General features: G+C 39.6%; 1 protein-coding gene and 1 long non-coding RNA gene across 26 annotated transcripts in view; one reads left to right on the top strand and one right to left on the bottom strand.

Moving 5' to 3' along the window:
• LOC139756152 (neuronal acetylcholine receptor subunit alpha-7-like) overlaps positions 1 to 23,517 on the top strand; it is a 586,121-nt gene that overhangs the window by 471,549 nt on the left and 91,055 nt on the right. For 9 of the 23 annotated variants that reach the window (XM_071675307.1, XM_071675320.1, XM_071675306.1 and 6 more), the window contains one exon: positions 17,047 to 17,133. The exons of 3 other annotated variants lie outside the window; for them this stretch is intronic. In XM_071675307.1, the coding sequence (XP_071531408.1) occupies positions 17,047 to 17,133 (87 nt within the window). Of the gene's footprint in view, positions 1 to 7,733; positions 7,821 to 14,887; positions 14,975 to 15,245; positions 15,333 to 17,046; positions 17,134 to 19,939; positions 20,027 to 21,823; positions 21,908 to 23,517 lie in introns of all 23 variants that reach the window. 11 more of the 23 variants (XM_071675317.1, XM_071675310.1, XM_071675324.1 and 8 more) reach the window with 6 other exon arrangements.
• The window catches only part of LOC139756155 (uncharacterized), a 113,507-nt gene continuing 99,402 nt past the window's right edge, over positions 9,413 to 23,517 (bottom strand). Inside the window, exon 3 of one of the 3 annotated variants that reach the window (XR_011714279.1) lies at positions 9,413 to 11,281. This is a non-coding gene — a long non-coding RNA (uncharacterized lncRNA). Of the gene's footprint in view, positions 11,282 to 15,338; positions 15,830 to 21,916; positions 23,045 to 23,517 lie in introns of those variants that run through there. The other 2 variants (XR_011714280.1, XR_011714278.1) reach the window with 2 other exon arrangements.

Below are 23,517 nucleotides of genomic sequence, written 5' to 3' on the forward strand. Positions count from 1 at the left end.
GTGTTAATTTGACTGACGTTGGATTGATATTAATGTGGTTGAAATCTGAAAGATTTAGCTGGCAATTCTGGCTATTAGGCAATACATATACTCATATATATATATATATATATATATATATATATATATATATATATATATATATATATATAATATCTGTAAACGCAAAACCATTTTTAAAAGGCTCCTTTACCTTCGAGTCTGTGCTCTACGCGAGAGCAGGGTAAGGTGAGTTCCTTTTGTTGGTGGGAAGGTCTTCGACGAGGCTGTGTACTCCTTACCGTCCGCCGACGATGATGTAGCTGTGTTGTTAACTCCCTACCGAGTCCGGTAACACCTATATATGTCCTGCGTCCAGAAAACATCTTATTAGACTCAAGATAGTAAAAGATGAAGTAAGATACAGATCTACTGTTTCTTGCACGTGAGGGAACATCATGTTCCAAGGAGTGAGTCGTCGTGTCCACAACACGTCTGTGTAGCGCGGAGGTCAGTCAATACCACGTCTAAACGATGATCGCTTTCCCCTTAACCATGTACCACCACAGCTGCTGTGTGGTGGGAGACCTTCGTCATGCTCGTGTGTGTTCCCTGGTTATCAAGAGGGTCTGCTACTTCAGGGAGTTCGAAACGCTTCGAACACTATCCGGGTAGATGACGGTACACAGTTGAGGGGTTCAGTACAGTAGAATGTATGAATCAGAGATCGTGTCAAGTGAGGTTCCTTGATGTTAGTCGTATTGGAGACTGAGGTGGTTATGGGAGGGCGCTGGGTAGAGGGGGTGGGCAGTAGAAGCAGTTCCAGGAGTGTGAGGTCTGTGAACGAACCCTTGACACACGAGAATGAACCGTCTGAGGAGATGAACACATCGTTTGAGGAAAGTCTTCCTCGTCATCGTCCCCAAAGTGTTTGTTGCTAGCGTCGGTCCTGCAAACACCGTATAGTACCGTCAGGCTGGGTGTATGTGTGTGTGTGGCCCTCCTCACTCTTCCAGCCAGCTTCATTCATATCCGTCTTAACTCATGAATCATGAGAGATTAAGGCAGGTATATATATATATATATATATATATATATATATATATATATATATATATATATATATATATATATATATATATATCAAGGTGTTACCGGACTACTCCTGCTCGAGGTTTCACCGTGAATGAAAATCCACCTTTGGCGAGACACTGTGTCACTGGGAGTATAATATCCTCATAGAACTTTACCCTTCAAAGGAGTTCAGATTTCCCTGCTACTGGATGCAGTGCAGCCTTGGGCTGCATGAGCCTTTAGAAAGGTGTTGTGTAACGCCAGGATTCTTTCATAGATATTAGTCCTGGGATAATTATATATATATATATATATATATATATATATATATATATATATATATAATACTATTCCTATAGTCAGAAAAGCCAAAGAGTTCGACTGTCCAAGTCTAAGTCCTCTTCACACAGTATCTATCCAACCTAAGTTAAATACGAGTCCCGACGATACTGTATAGGTTCGAGTCTTGGGTCTGGGATGCAAAGAGTGGAAGAGGATGGACGTGTTGGTGTGAGGAAGGTTGCTCGTGTAAGGAATGACAGTGTAAGAATTAGGTGTGGCAGTAAACTCAGTTTGGCCGAAAGAGCTGACCAGTGTATGCTGAAAATGGTTTGAGCATATGGAGAGGATGAGTGAAGAAAGACTGAAAAAGGGATCCGTGTGGCAGAAATGGAAGGAGTAAGGATGAACGGAAGACCGGAGGGAAATGTAAGTGTAGAGTAATGGAGGCTTTGAGGTGCCAGGGTCTGAACTTTTAGGACGGTAGAGCAAATTGTATCAAAGTGTTGTATGGGAGGTGATGTTCTCGTCCGTAAGGAGAACTAGGGAATGATATGTGATCAGGGAGACCGTAGAATTGGTCTGTAGGGCATGTCTGTGGATGATGAGTTCTGGTTTCTGGGAACTGTACATGACAGCTAGAAAGTGAATGCGAGCAAATGAGGCCACTGATTTTATGTTCCCAGCGCCATCTCACTAAGACAGGAAACGAAGAACCATTGGAAAGAGTTTGGTTTACCTATAGATTATATTCCGTATAAGTTAAGTGATATGGCCCAGCCTGATTTGGTTACAATAGGTTTATATATATATATATATAAACTTTGATTTAGTTTGGTTGATACACGGGACAATCCTCGGAATATACTAGTAACAGAGGAAAAAGTCAGTGGAGTTATGGTGGAGCGGTGAGCGAACTGGCGAAGCTTGCAGGTGTAACTGGTGTGGAGTAGATCTAGAAAACATGCTTGAAAGTACGGAGAAGCGATCTGGTTCCTGATGAGTGAACGAAGGCCGTAAGGAGGGTAAAAGGATTGAATGTCCTGTGCATATTTGTCCCAGTGCTATAACAAACAAAGGTGATCTGTGACCTAGTGAACCCTTGGTTGGTAGAGAATGAGAGAGGTTTTAGTGAAGGAGGAGGAGGAGGGAGTTCAGATCAGGTTTTTAACATCAGACAAGATGCGTTGGTTAAGGTTTTAAAGAAATGGTTGATGTAACTGTTGACGGGAACAGGAAGGGAATTAGGGAGGTTATGACTGTCTGTGGTGCGTACGGAAAAATTCTGTTGTTGTATGCAGATGACGCGGTGCTGTCGGCTGAATCAGAGGGTGAGTTCGACAGAATGGTAGGGCGGCTTCACTGATGTACTATGTAGGAGGAGAAGGTGAAGACTAAGGCTGAAGAGGGAGATAAGTGGGACGAAAGAACGAGGAGGGGGAGAAGGAAGTGGCACAGGCTGAGAATGAAGAGGAATACAAGTGGAACGGGAGAAGGAGGAAGATGAGGAAGAGAAATACAAGTGGAATGGGAGTTTTCTGAAGGGGATGGGAGAAAGGTCCGAGTGTGAGATCATTTAAACGGTGAAGAACTGTGAGTTGAGGGCGAGAGTCTGACGAGAGACTGGAGTTAGGAGGGGGGAAGGGGAACGAAAGATCTGCTGAATGGCAAAAACTTGAACGAGGGGGTGTGCATGACTGGTATAAATGAATAATTCGTTACAACGCTGATGTATAACTGTGTACAACTGCGCAGCCCGAGTGTAAATACGTTCAGGACGCGTCGAAAGGAAAAACGATAGGAGTAATGAAGATGGATAATTTGTGCAATATACTCAGAAATCAGGAGGGTCGATAAATGAAGAGAAAAGGCTATGTAGTTTACATAGGTCGTTCAAAAAGAAAGGGGAGGGGCATAGATGAAATTTTTTTTAGGATGGTGCAGTCATGCAACACGCATGGCAGATGATAGGACGGCCAAGGAGATTTTTATATAGCAACAGAGTGGGAGTTATAATGAAGATGGGATGTTGCAGATGATGTTAAGAAGGCTGACTGAGGATGGGATGTAGAGACACACGTTGGTCTCAAGTTGACGAATCAACTATGTGTAAAAAATGAAGATGAAGGACTTATATTTTTCAAATGTGGAGATCCATGTTTAGCAGTGTGTGTGTGTGTGTGTGTGTGTGTAGAGGGGATGCTGTTGTGGGAGCTGGATGTACTTGACCTACCACAGTTAACTAGAAAAGGACTATTTATACTAGGTATCTAGAATAGACAGGTTAGTATGGACTCCTAGAATTTCAATCTCATTATCTTTAATTTCATCTTTTTTTCTTTTGGTATAAATCCTTAATACATAACAAGAATGTGAATTCAGTACATGATGATATTCACCATCAGATATTTGGCAATGATATAGTTGCCAATTGAGTCTAACCTAAAAAGTTGATTACTGGGCACAATATATATATATATATATATATATATATATATATATATATATATATATATATTATATATGTCTGTGTGTTTGATGGGTGTGTGTTTATGTTGGTGTACACATACATATGTATATTGATCCTTGTGATTCTTTACTCAGTTCATAATGACATCTTTCTTAAAAATGTAACTTCATATCAATTAATGATAAGTCTCTCTCATGTGGCCCTCCCCTGCTCTAAGGTCCGGATGGGTTCACTCTAGGGATCGAACCGGGGTTCGATCTGGGAGGTCTCAATATTTGTGGGAGAAATATTTGGCTAAACATTTGTGGCTTTTGATGATAGGGTTGTCTGATAGGGTTCATCATTAAGTTTGTGATTGATAGCGTCCCAGATACCTCCTCATCAAGGTCGGGTTCAGAATGCCATGGGGGGATTTAGGTGTGGTTAGTGTTAGGATAAGAGGAAGTTCATGGTATGTGATTCGGGTGAGGTTACTGGTTGAATCAGTGTGATCTTAATGGTAAGTGTTGTGGTTGAGCTTAATCTGTGTGAATCTAGCTTAGTTTGATGGGATTATTTGGGTGATGGTAATGGAAGAATGTGGGTGATATTAGAGGTAGGATTTGGTTGATCCTAGTGGTAGGATTTGGTTGATCTTAATTAATGGTATAATTTTGGTGATCTTGATTAGCAGCACTTGGATGATCCTCATGGTAGTACTGAATTAATGTTATTGGTAGGATGTAGATGATCTTAATAGTATAATTTGGGTGATCATAATGCGATGATCTTATTGTAGATTCGTGTCTATGAGGCTCATATCAACTATTGTAGATTCGTGTCTATGAGGCTCATATCAACTGTCGCGGGAAATGTTCAGATAAATGACTAAATGTTTTTTCTGTCTTTCTGTTCCTCTTCGATTATATCGTGAAGGGCTGAGTTCTTTTCATGGTAGACTAACTACTATTCAGACTTCCTTAAGATTATCAGAAAAAAAGGTTCTTTTACCAATCTGTAAGTTCTTGTCAGGGGTTTTTGAATAAGGGACCAGGTTTGTCCCACTTCAAGAGTTAGAATTAGCTTCAGAAATGTTGTGGTAATTGTTATGGGTTTGTATAGCTGCCCAAAAGGACGCCTTTACGAAGTGAAGAAAAAAGGCTAGACAGGCGAAGAGTGCGAATTGGAGAAGGGGCTCACACTAGTATGGAAGTAACCTACTTCTGCAGTCGAGTTTGCCATTAGGTTTTTATAGGAAGTGATTGGGTGTGTGAGTATATATATATATATATATATATATATATATATATATATATATATATATATATATACAGACACGAATATGGTGCACATGAACACGCACTTCCATAGAACATACAAACCTCCAACAGCCATGGTCAAACCCGAGACCCTTGCATATCAGGGTAGGTTAAGATCATAGCCTAGCTATATCGCGCCCGCCTACCACACAGGGGTCCCGGGTTCAATCCTGGCTGTTGGAGGTTCGTATGTCATATATACATGTATCTGTATATATACATACATATCTTTGTCAGATTTGTTATTCTGTGTAAGAGGCTGGGTGTGTCGTTAGTGAGGGGTGAATCGTTCGAGATATTGATGCTAAATTAATGTAGAGATTTATGACTTTGAGACTCCTTTGCCCACACCCTTGTGCACTAGATGACTAACCTGTTGTCCCTGTACATGTTTCCCGTTTTCATGACATGTCCTTCATGGCATATATATATATATATATATATATATATATATATATATATATATATATATATATATATATATATATTATATATATATATTTTGTTTTTTAATTCTATCCTTTTTTATTGAACAATGTATTGTCCTGTCTCATTAAATATATTTCATCTAAATAACTTTGAAACATTTTCTTGGCTTTTTTCTCTATCAATTTAGTCACATACCATATTCATTCACATCATCAGTTAGCACTCAAAGTATCTCATCATAATATTTTTTTCTTTTTTCATTTATTCCTTTTTTGTGGATATAATTGTTTTCAACTGGTGTGGCCTTCATGTTACTAAATGTTTTATTATTTTTCTTTTTAATTAATCATGCATTTATGATTAACATTTTAGCCATCAATGTTTGATCCATCCTAGAATTTTTAAAGATTATTCCACCTTAAATGTACACACCATGCAGAAGTTCTTTCCTCAAGGTCACTAATCATTTCTACAGCAATTCTTTATTTGTGATCAACTTAGGATTTCCTCATTTATCTATAACACAGAATTACCATTTACCTTGACCATAAACATTTTTTTTTGTTGTTCATATTATAATAACCCCAGACATTAGTTCACAGTTATTCACTGTCAAATTAGCATTGTATTTCATGTTAAAACTGAAGATGAAACACCAAAATCACTTAGTTCATGTCAGAACTTATTCCTGTTCATGTTGAAACCCTCCTTAACCCCACGTCCTTCCCAACCCCATCATCTGGATGGGCTCTTGAGGTTAATGTTTTACACCCATCCATGAGCAAACCTCAGACACACAATGGGGGTCCGTGCCATGCACTGTCTTCACCCTCACTATAGATATGTTAATCACCAAGCCTTAAGGTTTCCACCTTCAGGATAGAGAAGCAAGAGAGCCTCTGGAAGAAGGAAGTGAGTTTCAGGTTGTAGAGCTCTACACTCACATAAAAAAAAGGTAGTCTAGTGAATTGGAATGCCTGGAAGTTCTGTATTTTTTGTGTTACTTTCTCCTTTCCTTAATTTTTTTTTTCTCCTCCCCCCTTTAAATAATCCATCTCTCTTAAAATGCTCCATTAACTAATGAGATTCCATTTCAGCCTCTATTGGTGAGAATAACAAAGATATTCCATTCTAACTTATTCTCACAAATAATACTTTTTAAAAAGACTATATATATAACAGTATTTGCTAACTGGTCATTATATAAATAAGAAGTTCATTACATATTTTTTTTTTCATTTTTGTTTTTTCTTTGTTTATGGTACGTATGGCAACCAGTCCCTTGTTGTTCTTTGCTAAGATTTTCTTTGTTCAGTCAGTGGAAGAGTCAGCGTGTGCGATAGCTAGTCTAGGGCGCCCTACTCAGCCAATCAGATCAATGGAGAGTCAGTCATTCATGATCTGCCAATTGGAGTTCAATGGCGTTCTAGACTACGCCATTTAGTCTAGAGATATAGTTCATTCATGAATGTTGTAGCGTCAATATATATTTATATATCTTAATTTTTTTTCACTTTTTTTTCTCCCCTTTCCATCTTGAATATATACGTATATATAATTTTTTTTCTCTTTTTCTTTTTTTTTTTCTTTGCTTTGGTTGTTGATGTTGTTGTGTTCACTGCTCGAACCAGCTGACTTAGCTTTCAAAGGTGTTCTATATAGATATCTTTTTTTCTTTTTTTTTTGTGTTTCTCTCCGCCATTCCAACCCCCCCACTCTCTCTCTCTCTCTCTAGTTGTACAAACAGTATCACGGTTTTCTCAGAGTTCATGTGTCTCATAATTTTGGATATTTGTTTTTCTTTTTTATATCTTCTAGTGTTTTGCAATGTTCGCATCTTCCCATGAAAAAAAAAAAAATAATTTTGCCATAAGAGAGAAAAAAAAATATTTTAAATCCCCTTTTTATCATCTCTTCTTAAAAACACAAGAAGAAAACTTTTCTGTATGGTAAGGGAAAATATCACTCACCTCTTCTATATGTGTAGGCGGCTGTCTCTTTATATAACATTGAAATATATATATAAAAAAAACCCACATGTTAAATGATATTTGCTTCAGTATATCTTCTTTATTTTTCTAATTATTTATCTTTTTTTTTTTTTTGGCGGAAAGAGAATTCTTAAGAAGAAAAAATAAAAAAAATAAAAAAATTCCACCACCCACACACACCCACAAATTAAACTACCTGTTCTAAACTTGCAGAAATAACAATTCTACTGTCGCTAACACTATTCTTGAACATGGTGTCAGCCACCACCCCAGCTACGTCCGAATCGGTTCCTCTGATAGGTAAAGATGGTGAAGACAGAAGCCTGTTGTACACTGTCCCCAAAAAAAAAAAAACCAAAAAACAAAAAAAAAAAAAGCATATATAGACTAGAGCGTTGACCGAAGATACGTGGAATGTTCACGGAGGGAGTAGAAATTTCTCATGTGTGATAATGACATTACCCAATGGTTTCATGATTTACCAAAATGTTCTTACAGGCATTACAGAGTGGCCCTCCCACTCTCCCTCCCTCCCTCCCTCCCTCCCTCGCCCTCCCCCACCACCAGCCACCACCACACCGCCCCCTTCTTTATTTACATGATGGAACAGGTTTTGATGTAAATTATTTTTATTTACCTATCTCTCTCTCTCTCCCTCCCTCCCTCCCTCACACTCTCTCACTTTCTCTCTTCTCCTCTCTCTCTCTCCCCCATTGTCCTTGTCACTCAAATTTTCTTTTTGTTTCTTACATCTCAATATGTATATATATATATATATATTTCCCACCTTTCCTCCTCCCCTCCCTCTCTCTCTCTTTATCCCCCTTACTCCTCCTTTATTATATTTTCTTACAAACACTCTAATAATCCACGAACCCCCCCTCCCCACCCCTCAGACCCCAAACAACCATAACCCCCCTCCTCCCCCCCCCCGTCCAGAAGAAGGAAGTGTCTTTTCCCCCCCCCCTACCCCGCCCCCTTCTTTTAACAGCCCCTAACGACCCCCTTACCCCACCCCAACCCCCCCTTCCCCTCACCACTCCCCTCTTCCTTTCTTTTTTTTTTTTTTTTGAACTCTCTCCACGCACAGTTGACACGACATGAACAGACTGACACAGATCATGCATCCCATTCATGATTGGTGTGGTCCAGTGTGATGCAGTGAGCATTGACCTACTAGTGGGGAACCCCATGAAGTTTGTACCTTTTTTTTAATCTTACCTGTGCTTATGTGTCATTGTTTAATTGGTTCCCCGTATGACCGTCTGTGTGCCCTTCAGTGATTATATATATTTTTTTCCTTCTCACTCTCTTTCTCTCTCTCTCGCTCTCACTCTTTCTCTTTCCTCATATATATATATATATATATATATATATATATATATATATATATATACACATATATATATATATATATATATATATACACATATATATATATATATATATATATATATATATATATATATATATACACATATATATATATACACATATATATATATATATATATATATATATATATATATATATATATATATATATATATATATATATATATATATATATATATACACATATATATATATATATATATATATATATATATATATATATATATATATATATATATATTTCATGTACAATTTGCATTACATATGGTACAAAGCGCAGCATGTTATCTGCACGCACTCTGTGCTACTGTGAGCTTGCCTGGTGGCTAGGCTGAGTGATTGTATGATTGATATTGCCTGTGTACGACCTTTTTTCTCTTTAATTTCATCTTTAGTGTGTGGAGCCTTGACGGCTTTATATATATATATATATATATATATATATATATATATATATATATATATATATATATATATATATAAAGACCGTGGCTTCTCTTTCTATATATATATAGCAGCTTGTACAGTCCACATCCCTCAGGCAAGTTCTGTAGTAGCAACACAATGTGCTTTTGTTTTTGATTTGGAAACTTTACTCATTGGTACTGAAGATTTTTTAAGATAACTCTTTGACAGATTATTTCTTTTCCTCTTGTGTTTTTATCTCTCTCTCTCTCTCTCTCTCTCTCTCTCTCTCTCTCTCTCTCTCTCTCTCTCTCTCTCTCTCCTTATTTAAGCGTTTAAAGAATAATAAGAAAGCTAAGAAAAGAAGAGACAGTCCATCTAGACTAATGATAGCATTCTCTTATTTATGTATTAAGCCAAGACTCTGAATAATCAAGTCCCTTTTTTTGTATGCTGTTACTAACACATTCTCTTCCTAGACAGCGTCCTCAAACCCTCCCTTTCTCCCTTCTTGTTATTGCTAATATATTGTATATTTTTTCTCCCTTTTCTTCGTTATTCACCATATGCAGTAATTACACATAGGTATTTTTCTTAAAAAAAAAGAATTCCATGTATATTTAAGTAATGATTTAACTAAACATTTTCTTTTTCTAAAAAAGAAATTCATAATTTTTTCTTCTTGAAAAGGAAAAAAAAATTCTATAATAAACCATCGATGGTGAAATGGCAATTTACTGATGATGATGATGTGTTTATTTACATGTCTCTCAGCTATTTCCTTTGTTTTTTTTTTTTTGTTTTTTTTGCATGGCTGGGTCTCGCATATCACTGAAAGCCCACCTATACCTGATAATAAGAACCTCTTGTTGCTTTAACACCTGACTTTCTTAAATAATCAGAATCTTCATAAATTCACTCCATCATTCATAATAAAAAGATAAGAGATAAGAGAACGATAATAACAGTACAAAGAGGAGAAGAAAAAAAAGGTAACATGTTTCAATGGATAAAAGGATGATAGTGAACGTTATCAGCTTATCTGGTCGTGGTGGTGTGGGCAGAACCATCTCTCTCTCTCTCTCTCTCTCTCTCTCTCTCTCTCTCTCTCTCTCTCTCTCTCTCTCTCTCTCTCGTCTCTCTCTCTCTCTCTCTCAGCCGCCCCCACCCCCTTGCCCTCCCTCGGGTTAACGCCAATTTTTATATCCACCCCCTCCCCCCTCAATCACGAGCTTCCTCAGCATCGTCCTTCGGACACCGAGGGGGACGACCTCCTTCAGCCTCGGCCACCTCCGCGTCGGGGTTCGGTCCATATTCTCCCTCGAACCCTTCTTGATTTATCCATATAATCATTTCCATCTGCCTCGAACGGAACGGATCCTTGCCAGGAGCCTTTGTCCACACCGAGAAGACTTGTATATACCACATAAACGATCATTAATCTTTGATTAAACTCTCCTCTGATGACGACTCGATGTCGAACTTCCTACCTCCCCAACACTCCCTCGCCCCTCCCTCCACCCCCAACAGTGGCAAATATGACTTGTCTTTCATTCATAAGCATTTAATGATTCTACTAATTTTTTTTTCCTCTCTATTATTTTTCTTTTTCGCCTCTGCGATTAAGTGCATGTATGAGAACGTACTGCTGGGTCAGCCTGAATGAATATGTCCTTGTATCCTTCTACCACCACCATCTACCACCTCTCCCCCTGCCTCACTCCCATCCATAGGACCAGACGCTGTAGATGACCTCTCCCGGAGCGAGCCTAGACCAGAGAGTCACGACTGTACCTCTGCGTCCGACTGGTACAGCTCATTCATGCACGTAATCTTGAAACATTATTTTCATTCAGTCATTCGTATCCTGAACGCGTCCTAGACTATATCCAAAGGCTCAAAAATCGATATAATTTGGCATTCAATATCTCTTCATAACCAGGGGCATAGCGAACACCGAGTCTGTAAAACAAGAAATCCTTTCTTCAATATCCTGCATAAACAAAATTTCTATTTCAAGAAAGTTTGTTTAACACAATTCTTCGTTCACTACAGACCTCGAAAGCCTCTCAGCTTCCAGAGTAGACTTCCCAACAAAATGTGTTGTTGCTGCTGTGACTAGATAGATTTCCCTATGCAGTTCCAGCACTGCCAGGTCGCCTGCAGCGTCTGGAACGCTGGAGTCTGCCACCTTCCTCACGTCCTACTCCCTCAAAAGATCTGTGCATGCCCATCCCAACACCCTCACCCAAGACCTGGTAAACAAACACCTTGAGACCATAAACTGATGTATTCCCTCCTCCTCCTCCTTTTCTTCCTTCACTTCCTCCTCTCTTGTTGTTCATGTTAAAACTGAATTTCATCATCCTGTGCTAAAGACCTTTATAGTAACTTCACCAACTCCCCCTCCCCTCCCCCACAACCTTCCTCCCCCTCCCCCCACAACCTCCCCCCTTCCTAATCCCCCCCCCTCCCCTACACAACTCCCGCAATGCTCTCTACAAAAAAATGACGTCAACTGGACGGATTCTTTTGTGTGGTGGAGACGAGGGCTGACGATGATGACCCCCCGGCAAGCTGAAGGTACGAGTTCCGCCGAACTGATTACTGGGCTGAGGGATGGCCAAGGGAACATTATCATCCTCCTGAACTCAAGTCGAATCGTACGGTCACTTCACCTCACTGAACTTTGAGCCTCCGGAAGAAATATAAGGACCTATGATCTGTCAAACACAGAACAGTGATTACAACAAAGTTGAATCACCAGATTTAATGTGAATGATAACAGTGATCAGCCAAAGATCGCTCATGATAACAGTGACATTGTTAATCTCAGTTCGCTCATGATAACAGTGATAAGAAGCATATAGTTGACATCTAGCGGCAGAGAGGAGTCATGGTTTCAAACCGTCAACTTTCGAGCGTTCGACACTGGTTCGAGTTCAGTGATCACCAGCGAGTCCAAGTCGATGTAGGAAAGAGATCTTTTTTTGAAATCACGTATTCGTGCCTCACGTAAGGGAACTTTCCAGTTGAGATTCCTTTATCTTTATCATCAGGGCTTCGACCAAGTAAATAGACATGTTAGAATTACTTGAGGAACGCGGACGTGTCATTCGGCCATATATCTCATGGGAGGGATTTGTTGAATAGATGAAAGTGCTATGTAATCATCTACTAATTATCTAGGGACTTTATATTACTTTTTTTTTCAAAAGAAGGAACAGAGAAGGGGGCCAGGTATGTATATTCCCTCAAAGGCCCAGTCCTCTGTTCTTGGCGCTACCTCGCTAACGCGGGAAATGGCGAATAGTATGAAATATATATATATATATATATATATATATATATATATATATATATATATATATATATATATATATAAAACTTCTGTCACATATACCACAATGGTATCACTAAAGAGAATCGAATCAATTATATCATGAAAGCAGAAGGAACTTTAAACATTATAGATCCATTAGGGGAAATACTTGAGAAGAATGAAGAGGAAATATCCCCCTTACCTAAAGTTCACTTAACTGACCTTATTTCATCGTTTCAGAACTTTCTTTTGGAGCTTAACGAAGAAAGTTCCCTCCAGCCCCCCAAGCAAATGCACCACGACGCTCCAAGGAATAAGGTTAAGCAAGTTAGAATGTTTAGTCTGACTCGAAATATGTTCTGTTGTGCATTCCATACGAAAAACAAGAGAGAGCTCAGGGAATTCGTTCACAAAAACAAAAAAACTAAAGGTTCGAAACAAATGAACAAGGTTCGAAATAAGTGAATCTTTTAGGTTCGGAACGTTATAGGACCAAGGTATGACACGCCCCTCCCCCACCCTCTCTTTTCTACAATATCACTACTTGATTATGAAGAAATCTGTTCCATAAACTCTTATAGACTTTGAGTTTAAAAGGAGAATGGATCCCAGTTCGAAATATGATAGGTTGGTTTCTGATTCTAATGCAACTGTACAGGATCTAAGCCTGCCCTCTCACTCACGCTATAGGATACTTAAAGCGGCTCTTTGGTCAAGTAACTGGCACAAGATCAGATCCTATCAACATTATATCCTTGCAAGACAAGATGACAGATTTTATTTTCCAAATGCCTGATCGTGAAAATCCTATAGATATGTAATTTCAAATCTCGTTAAAACCCGTTAACAGTTAACTGTATATGTTAAAGTGCGATGAAAAGTATTTCGGTGTTAAATGAAAAGCGAATTTCTATCACTTAACTGTATATACTGGAGTGTAAATAGACGTATCTCTTCATCAAACGAGCCAAAGAATATTCCTTGTAATAAATTGACAAATTTCTGGTACCCTCACGTCACTACCGGACCTCGGTAACCTTCAATATTTTCACGTTTCTGAGAAGTGATCTTGGTACACACCATAACACTGGTCTACGAAAGCTCATTAAAAACGGAAAGACTCATCATTTCAACACGGCTCATCATCTTCGTCAAGTGTACGATGCGTACAGTAGATTCCACTCGCCCCTTAAACTAGGGGTTGCGGTTTGAGCAAAGAACATGGCAGCATTGTAGATATACAGTGGGGTTTTTGGCACTGCCTTCAGCAATAAGTGCTTTCCCTAATCTCTTATCTAGATAAGCACGTAAGATATCATAGAACAAAAATGATTATAAGATTTAGATTTAAGATTGCTTGATTTCTAGGGGTCTTCCATAGTCATCTAGCAAGAGGGTAGATATAAAAAGAAGATTTTAGGAGACATTCAGTTTAGTCTTATCATGTCATCTTGTGAATGGCACAGCTGCACTGTAGTTTTAGATACCACACGTATACGTTCTGCATGTCCACTCACGAAACTGCCACCAGGAGAGAACCTAAGAGCCACTGTAGCGGCCATACGCTAGGTTCAGCTCTCCTCCTCATCACGCCAGGGGATCAACCAGTCAGAGATGGGTATGGCACCAGCTGACGATGGCCAGACTCTCTTGCAACTTTATCAAAGGTTTTGATTCGTGTGTAATGATCTTAATTCAAAGGGAAGAGCCCACCAGATCTGAAACCCTATTCATATATATATATATATATATATATATATATATATATATATATATATATATATATATATATATATAATGTATGTATATATATGTATGATGAAATCCTTCCATCCTAACCCACTGAAATCCTTCTATATTCCTAAGGATCTGAGCTTCTGTGTACTATAAGGCTTATCTTTATGTCTGTGTGTATGTATGTATGTACGTACGTATGTATATATGTATGTATATTCCATCTTGATAACAACAAACCCCCTCTCCCCCTCTGTCCCTTCCATCCCCCCTCCACCTCCATCCATCCATCCATCCATCCCCCCAGTAGAGCCATCACGAAGCTTTTTTGACTGACCTCTCTGCTTCCATCGGCTAACACAGACCCATCCTGATATGTGTGTATGTATATATATATATATATTTTTCCCCCCTCCCTTTTTACCTCCTGCATCCCTTGAATGTGTCACTGGGTAATGCTAATACCTTAAATTTTTTTATCGTTTTCTTTCTTTTCTTTATTGTTTTCGTAGGTGTGACAGTGCTTCTTTCACTCACTGTCTTCCTTGATATGGTTAACGGGTCTATGCCGACTACCAGTGAGTCAGTTCCATTAATAGGTAGGAGCCAAAAGTTCAAAGTTAATCATGCCATTTCACCATCATTAAGTAGTATATATATATATATAAGTCACTTTAATACCTATTTTTAAAAAGAAATTTTTTTTTTGTTTTTCAAAAAAAATCGTGTTCAAGCATCATATTTTTTTTTTATATATATATAATCCTTCAGTACTTTATCACATTTTTTTTTTTAAATAAAAAAAAAAACCCAACATACAAGTTGATATTATCCTCTTATTCCACACTTTGCATTTGATTATTATTTCAGGGGTAACCATCTTGCTTTCCTTGACTGTATTCTCAAACATGGTGAATGATACCATGCCGACAACAAGCGACGCAGTGCCGCTCCTAGGTAAAGCTAAAGCCCAGCTCCACCGGGGTCGTGACCAACCACCATGCTATATCTCTATATATTATTTATCTAAAAAAAAAAAAAAAAAATTATCCATTAATCCTTCGCTATTGTACGGATGTTTCGGCTCGACTCAAATTACATTTTCTATGTTGCTCTCCCCCACCCCTTTTTTAAACCGGGCCATAATCTCCCCCTTTCTCTCCCTACCCCCCCTTTTTTTTTTTCTCCCCACACCCCATCCCCCCGTCTGAACTCTTTCTGCATGATCTCCAGATATATATATCTCCCCAGCCTTCAACAATAACCAACCCACACCACCTCCTTCCTCTCCTCCCCAGCCACCCACCCACCTTCTCCCCTGTTTTCCATATATATATTTTTTTTCCCCCCTCTGTTGCCATGATACACTCTGGCGGGAATGGCCTCATCTTTTCTTTGGCACATGGCAACGGGTGTTCCTTCAATATTGACAAAGTCATTCCATACTTGGAGACCTGAGGGGGATGAAGAAGATTTATCTTATCAATAGTCACAATGTCTTTTTTCAATATTTTTTTGTTGTTTTAATTCGGTGGTTCTCTGTGTTTTTATTTTTTTTTTTGTATCCTCATTACATACTACTTCTCTCTCTATAAAAAATATATATATATCCAAGATCATAATTAACGGAACTGGCATGCAAGTGACGCGCTTAAAGAATATAAAAAAAGATATACAAATATATATATAATACAAAAAAGAAGTAGTTTGCTTTATTATTTATTTATTTCTAAACTCTGTAGACGATACCGGATAAACTCTTGTGTTTAAAAAACTTCAAAAAGAGAAAAATACATATATAATAATATATAATAATAATGATAATTATATCAACTGCTGCGTTTCTTGTATGTGGAACACGCCCACACACCGCCAGCGCACGTTCCGTTCTTCATCATGATCATCATGATCATCATCACCATCATTCATCACCATCATCGGTCATCATCACTGTAATCACCACATGATATAATGTACAACGAAGACTTCTAAAAAGAAAAACACCACCTTGATTCATTGGCCCCCCATGGCTGCCAGGCCGTCATACTGCTCCTCCCTGGTGCTGTCAGTAAATCAAGCAAAACACCTTATTATTATTCTTCCTCCTCCTCCTCCTCTTCCTCTTCCTCCACTTCCTCCTCCTCCTCTTCCTCTTCCTCCACTTCCTCCTCCTCCTCCTCCTCCTCTTGCTGAGCACAGAGAACAACTGTGGCTGGCGAGGTATTGCTTTCGTTCCCTCGACCCCAGATCCCACTCGACCCTCCCTCCCTCCCCTAACACACAGCCCTCCCCCCTTCACCCCCCTCCCCGCCCTTACTTCCCACGGTGGTGCTAAGACGCCGCCTGGCAGCCATCCATCCACACACACACACACAGACAAACACAGACACGCACAGACAGACACAGACACACACACACAGCTTGGTATCTTACGCTTGGCGTTTGGACGCCGAGAGAACACCCTCCCGTGAGTCCCGACACTCACCAAGCTTTCTCCTGACACAGACACACACAAACACACACACACACAAACACAACAACAAAAAAGAAAAAAAAGAATATATAACTTTACACCTCGAAAGCCGCCCCACGTCCTTGGCGACGGCTTTCGCGGTTACCATGAAGACGGTCCGAACCTCACTGACTCCTTTGCCATCCTTGTCTCTTTCAGGGGTTACCATTCTCCTCTCCCTGACAGTTTTCCACAATCTGGTGACCGAGACGCTGCCGCAAGTTTCCGACGCCATGCCTGTGCTAGGTAGACTAAAGGCAGCTCCTCGCTCGCCCAACGCGTCGTAGCCTATTGTAAACTGGTTGTGTGTTGTGACGCCCGCATCCCACAGACAGACAAGACTCCAATCACAAAGTCAATGTCATTTCTTAGATTTACCCCCTCACACCTTTCTTCGTTTTATATATATATATATATATATATATATATATATATATATATATATATATATATATATATGAAATTATATATATATATATATATATATATATATATATATATATATATATATATATATATATATATTGTTATCTTTTGTGAAGGCTTTGTTTATTAAGTCCTCTTTTCAAGGAACCTCGTTCCAGTAATGTTGTGGAACTGAGCAGATGAGATAGAGAAAGCTGGAGTGTCATTTGAAGGGTTCGAGCAGTCACACACACAAACCAATTCTCTAATTCGTGTTATTTCAGGTGTCCGTAATTGTTGCTGTCTCACCTCGCTGTTATTCTAGTGTGTTAAATACATGGATGATGGATGTCTTACCTAAAACTTTCCAAACAAAACCAAACAAACAAAAAAAAGAAAGATTGTATCCTCTGATTTAATGTGTAATTCAGCATGGTAAAATGTAAATTAGTTTTGATGTAAACTAAAAAAAAAAAATGAATACCTTAAAAACACAAAATTAAAAAAAGAAAAAAAATGTATCTAGACTTCCACCGTCCAAAATTACGGGTTAAATAACGGCGTAAACTCGATTAATCTTAAACTAATTTCCATCAATTTACATGATGGGAGAAACAGTGAATACGCTCCTACTACTTTATATTTTTTTCCCCCTTTTTATCTTAAGATAAATCATTAATCTTAAAAAAAAAAGAAAAAAAAAAAATATGCCAAACTCCTGCAGCTGTAAGTGTAGATTTATTGTACAACACTGGTATTGTGTCTCCCTCTGTCTGCCCCCCCACACACCACCCCCCCCCCCCACTACCAATGTCTCCGCATATATATATTTTCTCAGTTCGCCAGTAACCAGTTCCCTCCCCCCCAAACCCCCCCACCGTTCTGGATTGGTTCTGTGAGTAGCAATATGTTCTGTGTTTCCTCCACCACCCCCCCCACACACACACACACACCATCACCCCTCCCCCTCCCCCTCCTCCCCTCCCACCACCACACAGACCCAGCTCTTAAAGGAAGCAACCAACCCCCAACTCCCCCCCCCCCTCCGTGTATTTGTTGACACCACCACGCCACGCCCCCCACCACCACCCCACCACCACCACCTCCTCTTTCTTTTTTTGCGCCTACAGTGTTCATTAAATCGGTGTCTCATGGTATTTGTTTATGATCTGAATTTATGATAATTTATAATGCTGTTTGTGTACCCCCCCCCCACCACCACCACCACTAAACCCCCCCCCCCCCCCAGGCTTATTATTGTGCGATACGGGCTTGTAAACGTGGGCGAGGATCCGCCACCACACGTCATCTTGACCTGGGATGTTGTGAGTGGGTTGACCCGAGTTGTACGAGGGGTCAAGATGTCACTCCCATTGTCTCATTCTGTTTAAAGAATAAAAAAAAAGAAAGGAAAGTGGCTGTCTGGCTGGCTGGCTCTCTCTCTCTCTCTCTCTCTCTCTCTCTCTCTCTCTCTCTCTCTCTCTCTCTCTCTCTCTCTCTCTCTCGCCCAGTTTACAGCCCCGTATCGCCTCGATGTGTTCTCCGTAGTTGCTGTCAACAAGAAACTTGGAAAGAAAAAAAACCCCAAACAAACATCCTCCTCCTCCCTCCTTTAACCCCTTCGTCCTCCTTCCCTCCCTCCCTCCCTCCTCCCCCCCTAGATGATAAAAGATTTTTTGACTGATTTATTTTTTTCCCTCGTGTTGTTCTGATTTTACAGGTGTGACAGTACTCCTGTCTCTCTCTGTCTTCTCATTAACTGTGTCAGGAATTTTACCCACGACGTCCGAAGCGGTGCCTCTGCTAGGTTAGGTTATGAATGAACATGGGGAGAGGCTCCCTCAATTTTGCAACTCTCCCCCCCTCCCATCCCCTCCCCCTAAACCCACTACCTCCCACAGATCAATCATACTCCCCTCATCCCTTCCCCAAGTCCCCTCCCCCCAAGCCACCTTTGTTTGCAACATTAGATAGGATGCGTACTGGGATTCTATACATATATATATATTTATAAAGCATATCTCTTTAAATTTTTTTCTTAAAAATCTAATTTTCCATTTTTTCTATCTTATTATCTTTATTATGACTATGATGATATGATGAAGCACTCTCTTTCATTAGTCTGTACAAAATGTTATGGATAATGTCAGGATTCTTGTAGCAGCTGTGTATGCCATATATTTCATAGCTTGGCCATGGGAAACAGAGATTGGGATGAAATAAACCTCTCTCTCTCTCTCTCTCTCTCTCTCTCTCTCTCTCTCTCTCTCTCTCTCTCTCTCTCTCTCTCTCTCTTTTCTCTTCTCTTTCCTAAGCAACCTGTATTATTATCATTTTTGTTGTTTTTCAACCCTTTATCTCATGTTGCCTTTCATAACTCATCTCTAATGTTCTCTCTCTCTCTCTGTCTCTCTCTCTCCACTATCGATAAATGCTTTGGGTCAAGTAGTCCATGTAAGTTTAAATAAATACGCACCAGACACCAGTAATAAGTAATCTAATTTATATATATTTATATATATATCTATAAATTTATTTGTTTATCTATTCATTTTTTCTCTTTTAACATTTCTTTTCTCTCCTGATGGCCGGCGGTCGGTTGGCCTCTTCGTGCGCGCGACCCCCCTCCCATCTTCATCCACCACAGGGGTGACCGTTCTGCTCTCGCTCTGTGTCTTCTCACAATTGATAAATGAAACTCTTCCTCAAACCTCGGAAGCGGTTCCTCTTCTAGGTTAGCTGGTACCCTCAACACCTCTTCCTCCTACGTCCCTGCAGCCTGCAACAGCCCAGAGCTCTCCCTCCTCCACACCCTTTATTCCTCTTCCCTTTCCGTAAGACGACAACAAACCCCTTCAACAGTGCCTACCCCTCTTCCGTTTTCATCCTATCTGCCCAGACGCAAATATTCTATTTATAAGACATGCAATAACAAAAAAAAAAAGTTAAACCCTGAAATGACACTGATATCGTGCTTTTTGTCTCGGTCAATTTTGCCATTAATATATAAATATAATTTTCATCTTCGCTTGTGAGTAATTTACTTATATCTCGCACTTGACGAGGGGTTTAGATTTACACTAAATTATCGAGCCAGTTAATTACGTAATGCTCTGGATGCACCCCCACCCTACCCGACACAAGGATGATCAATTGTACTGAACGAAAAAAAACATCTTCAATGCCACGAGAAGCGTAACAATGCCACGAGAAGCGTAGCAATGCCACGACAAGCGTAGCAATGCCACGAGAAGTGTAGCAATGCCACAAGAAGCGTAGCAATGCCACAAGAAGCGTAGCAATGCCACGAGAAGTGTAGCAATGCCACAAGAAGCGTAGCAATGCCACAAGAAGCGTAGCAATGCCACGAGAAGTGTAGCAATGCCACAAGAAGCGTAGCAATGCCACGAGAAGCGTAGCAATGCCACGAGAAGCGTAGCAATGCCACGAGAAGCGTAGCAATGCCACGAGAAGTGTAGCAATGCCACGACAAGCGTAGCAATGCCACGAGAAGCGTAGCAATGCCACGAGAAGCGTAGCAATGCCACGAGAAGCGTAGCAATGCCACGAGAAGTGTAGCAATGCCACGAGAAGTGTAGCAATGCTAAAAATCCTTTTCATACGTTTCATTACTGAGACCCTCAGCTCTAACTTCGGCTCCCAAGTCTTCCAGCAACGTTAGACGAGGAATCAATTTTTACAGTAGTTGGTTTACAAGGATGATTATCATTTACATAATTAGAACGAACCCCAATTTTATAGTGGAATATGATCTTCATACAGAACAAGAAGTGGCTATACATTGCTTTTTCAGCCGTTTTGCTCACCTATAGAAAAACAAGGAATTATCCGCTCATATATATATATATATATATATATATATATATATATATATATATATATATATATATATATATACATATATATATATATATAAAGAGAATCTTATTTGATCATTGTTAAAAAATTCCGAAGCGCAAGAAACGTTTCGCATGAACCATTTGATACGTCACCGCTTCCGATTCAATTACCTTCATGCTAATTATGCCGTAAAGCATCAACAGAGCAATGTGACGATCGATACATGATGATACCCCAAAAAAAGAACCAGAGTTCAAAATTTCATGTCCCTTGTTCTTTCACGTTCCAAATCCGTCGGTGTTGTTTATACCCACTCGGCCAAATCAGTTCGGAACTGATCCGTTCGCTGCTTCTGAAGTACTTCATGATCAGCCGTGTTCACTGGGTCTCTTACGTCGCTTATAGTCATATCCATCTCTCTTCAAGCCTCTTAAGTGTCTCTAGAACACTTTATTGGCCCAAAGAAAACATCGAGTGAGAGGAGAATGTCTCTAAAAGTGGTCAGGTCAAAATAAAGCCAAACTTCCGTCGCCTCATTTTCAAAACGTCTCAGATGTTGTAGGCAGATTTAAGAGCACCCCCATCCCCCACTATATGTACATGTCTGCCGTCCCTCCCCCTCCATCCCTCCACTGGTTAACATGTGATAACGATTTCTTGGGTTTAGCAGGTGTGACGGTCAAGCTTAGCATGTACGTATACCTGGAGTACTTTAATGCCGTGACCCCTGTGACCTCTCCACTCCCCGTGATCGGTACTTGTATCAGTCATGTTCTCAGCTGTCTTTCGACCCGTTAGCGGCGGCAGTCTTCGTGATGTGGGAGGGGCCGGCGGAGGAGGGGAGGAGTAGAGACAGACACTATCAAAGTGTTTACTCTTTTTAACTTCTTTAATTATTCTAAAGCAAAATTCACAAGCAATTACATCAGATATGTTTTCATTACACCCTCTAGAAATAGACAGATGAGGTTAGATAAATGGTTGAGGGGAACCTACTCTAAATAGAGGGAAATAATATTTTTCTATCTGCCGGATGAAGGGAAAAGATGTTTGCTGTCTAACGGGTCATTGACAATCGAGACTTGGTATGATGAATTAACCACAGGGGTCGTTCACAGTAATCTTCACCCGTAGCCTTTGGCTCTCTCTCTCTCGGTCGATATTTCGCCATAACAATTACCTTTATCAATTATTCATTATCATCATTATCTCGATTAATATTCACTGAAGCTGGATAGCATGGGAGACGCTGCTCTAGTTTATGTGGATGTTCTCCAGTGTGGATCATTGTGCACTTCCCCCTAATGTGTGTTGTTGTGAGCCATCAATAACCTGCATGAAGCCTCACTTGCTTCGAGACAAGTTTCATGACTAGAATCCATTCTAAGAAAAGAGATTTAACGTGTGTTGCGTGTTTTGGAACTTAATGGCATTTGAAGTTGTACAAAACTCTAGTGAGTATTCGTAGTTTCTTTGATAAAAACTAATGAGTTGATTCATCAACGAGTTTGTCTAACACAAACGCTACTAAATCAATACGCAGATCATCATCATCCTTCAACGGTGAGGATTATTTCATCAAATCCTATTCAAGCATAAAAAAAAGATTGAGGATTGATACACTACACAAAAAGAACTTCTAGTTCTTGTGTGAAAATGTATTGATATCTAAAAGCTAGATTTAGAGAACTGAAATCCTCTTTTTGAAGATCATGCAAGACGTTGCTCAAACATAACTAGGTTTTTCCTCCAGAAGTGAGTCATGCTAAGCCCAACAGCAGCATCCTGATACGTTCCTCTGGGTGGCATATACAGACGTTCCCGTCCCAGTAATGGCACTCCATTAGATAGCTGGGCTGAGATATCTCCATATCTCTTAGTATAGCTCCTCCTTAAAAGGGACCAAAAAAAGGAAATTACTCTTAAACAAGCTTACCCGATTACAACTGGTCGAAAGGTCGAATCAATCAGAGAAGCGTCGTGTGTGTGTGTGTGTGTGTGTGTGTGTGTGTGTGTCATGACCTAAACACGACCAACTGCGGTAAATTTGACCGAGCAAAGCTGTAACCGATTCTCATGGACTGCTTGCACTTCCTTGCAATTCCTGTCCTACTATTGACTTCGGCCCTGGGGAGCGCTACTTACTATCTAACTATATATATATATATATATATATATATATATATATATATATATATATATATATATATATATATATATATCAATCGATAAATGTATCTGTGGTAATACTATAAAGACAAGCACGGTAGAAATTTACAAACACAAGCGCAAATACAGTCACAAACGCCAGAGCAAATACATAAACGCAACAACATATATGTATATGTAGTGACAGAAAGACAG

This window comes from Panulirus ornatus, chromosome 20 (assembly GCF_036320965.1).
Source record: "Panulirus ornatus isolate Po-2019 chromosome 20, ASM3632096v1, whole genome shotgun sequence".
Lineage (NCBI taxonomy): Eukaryota > Metazoa > Arthropoda > Malacostraca > Decapoda > Palinuridae > Panulirus > Panulirus ornatus.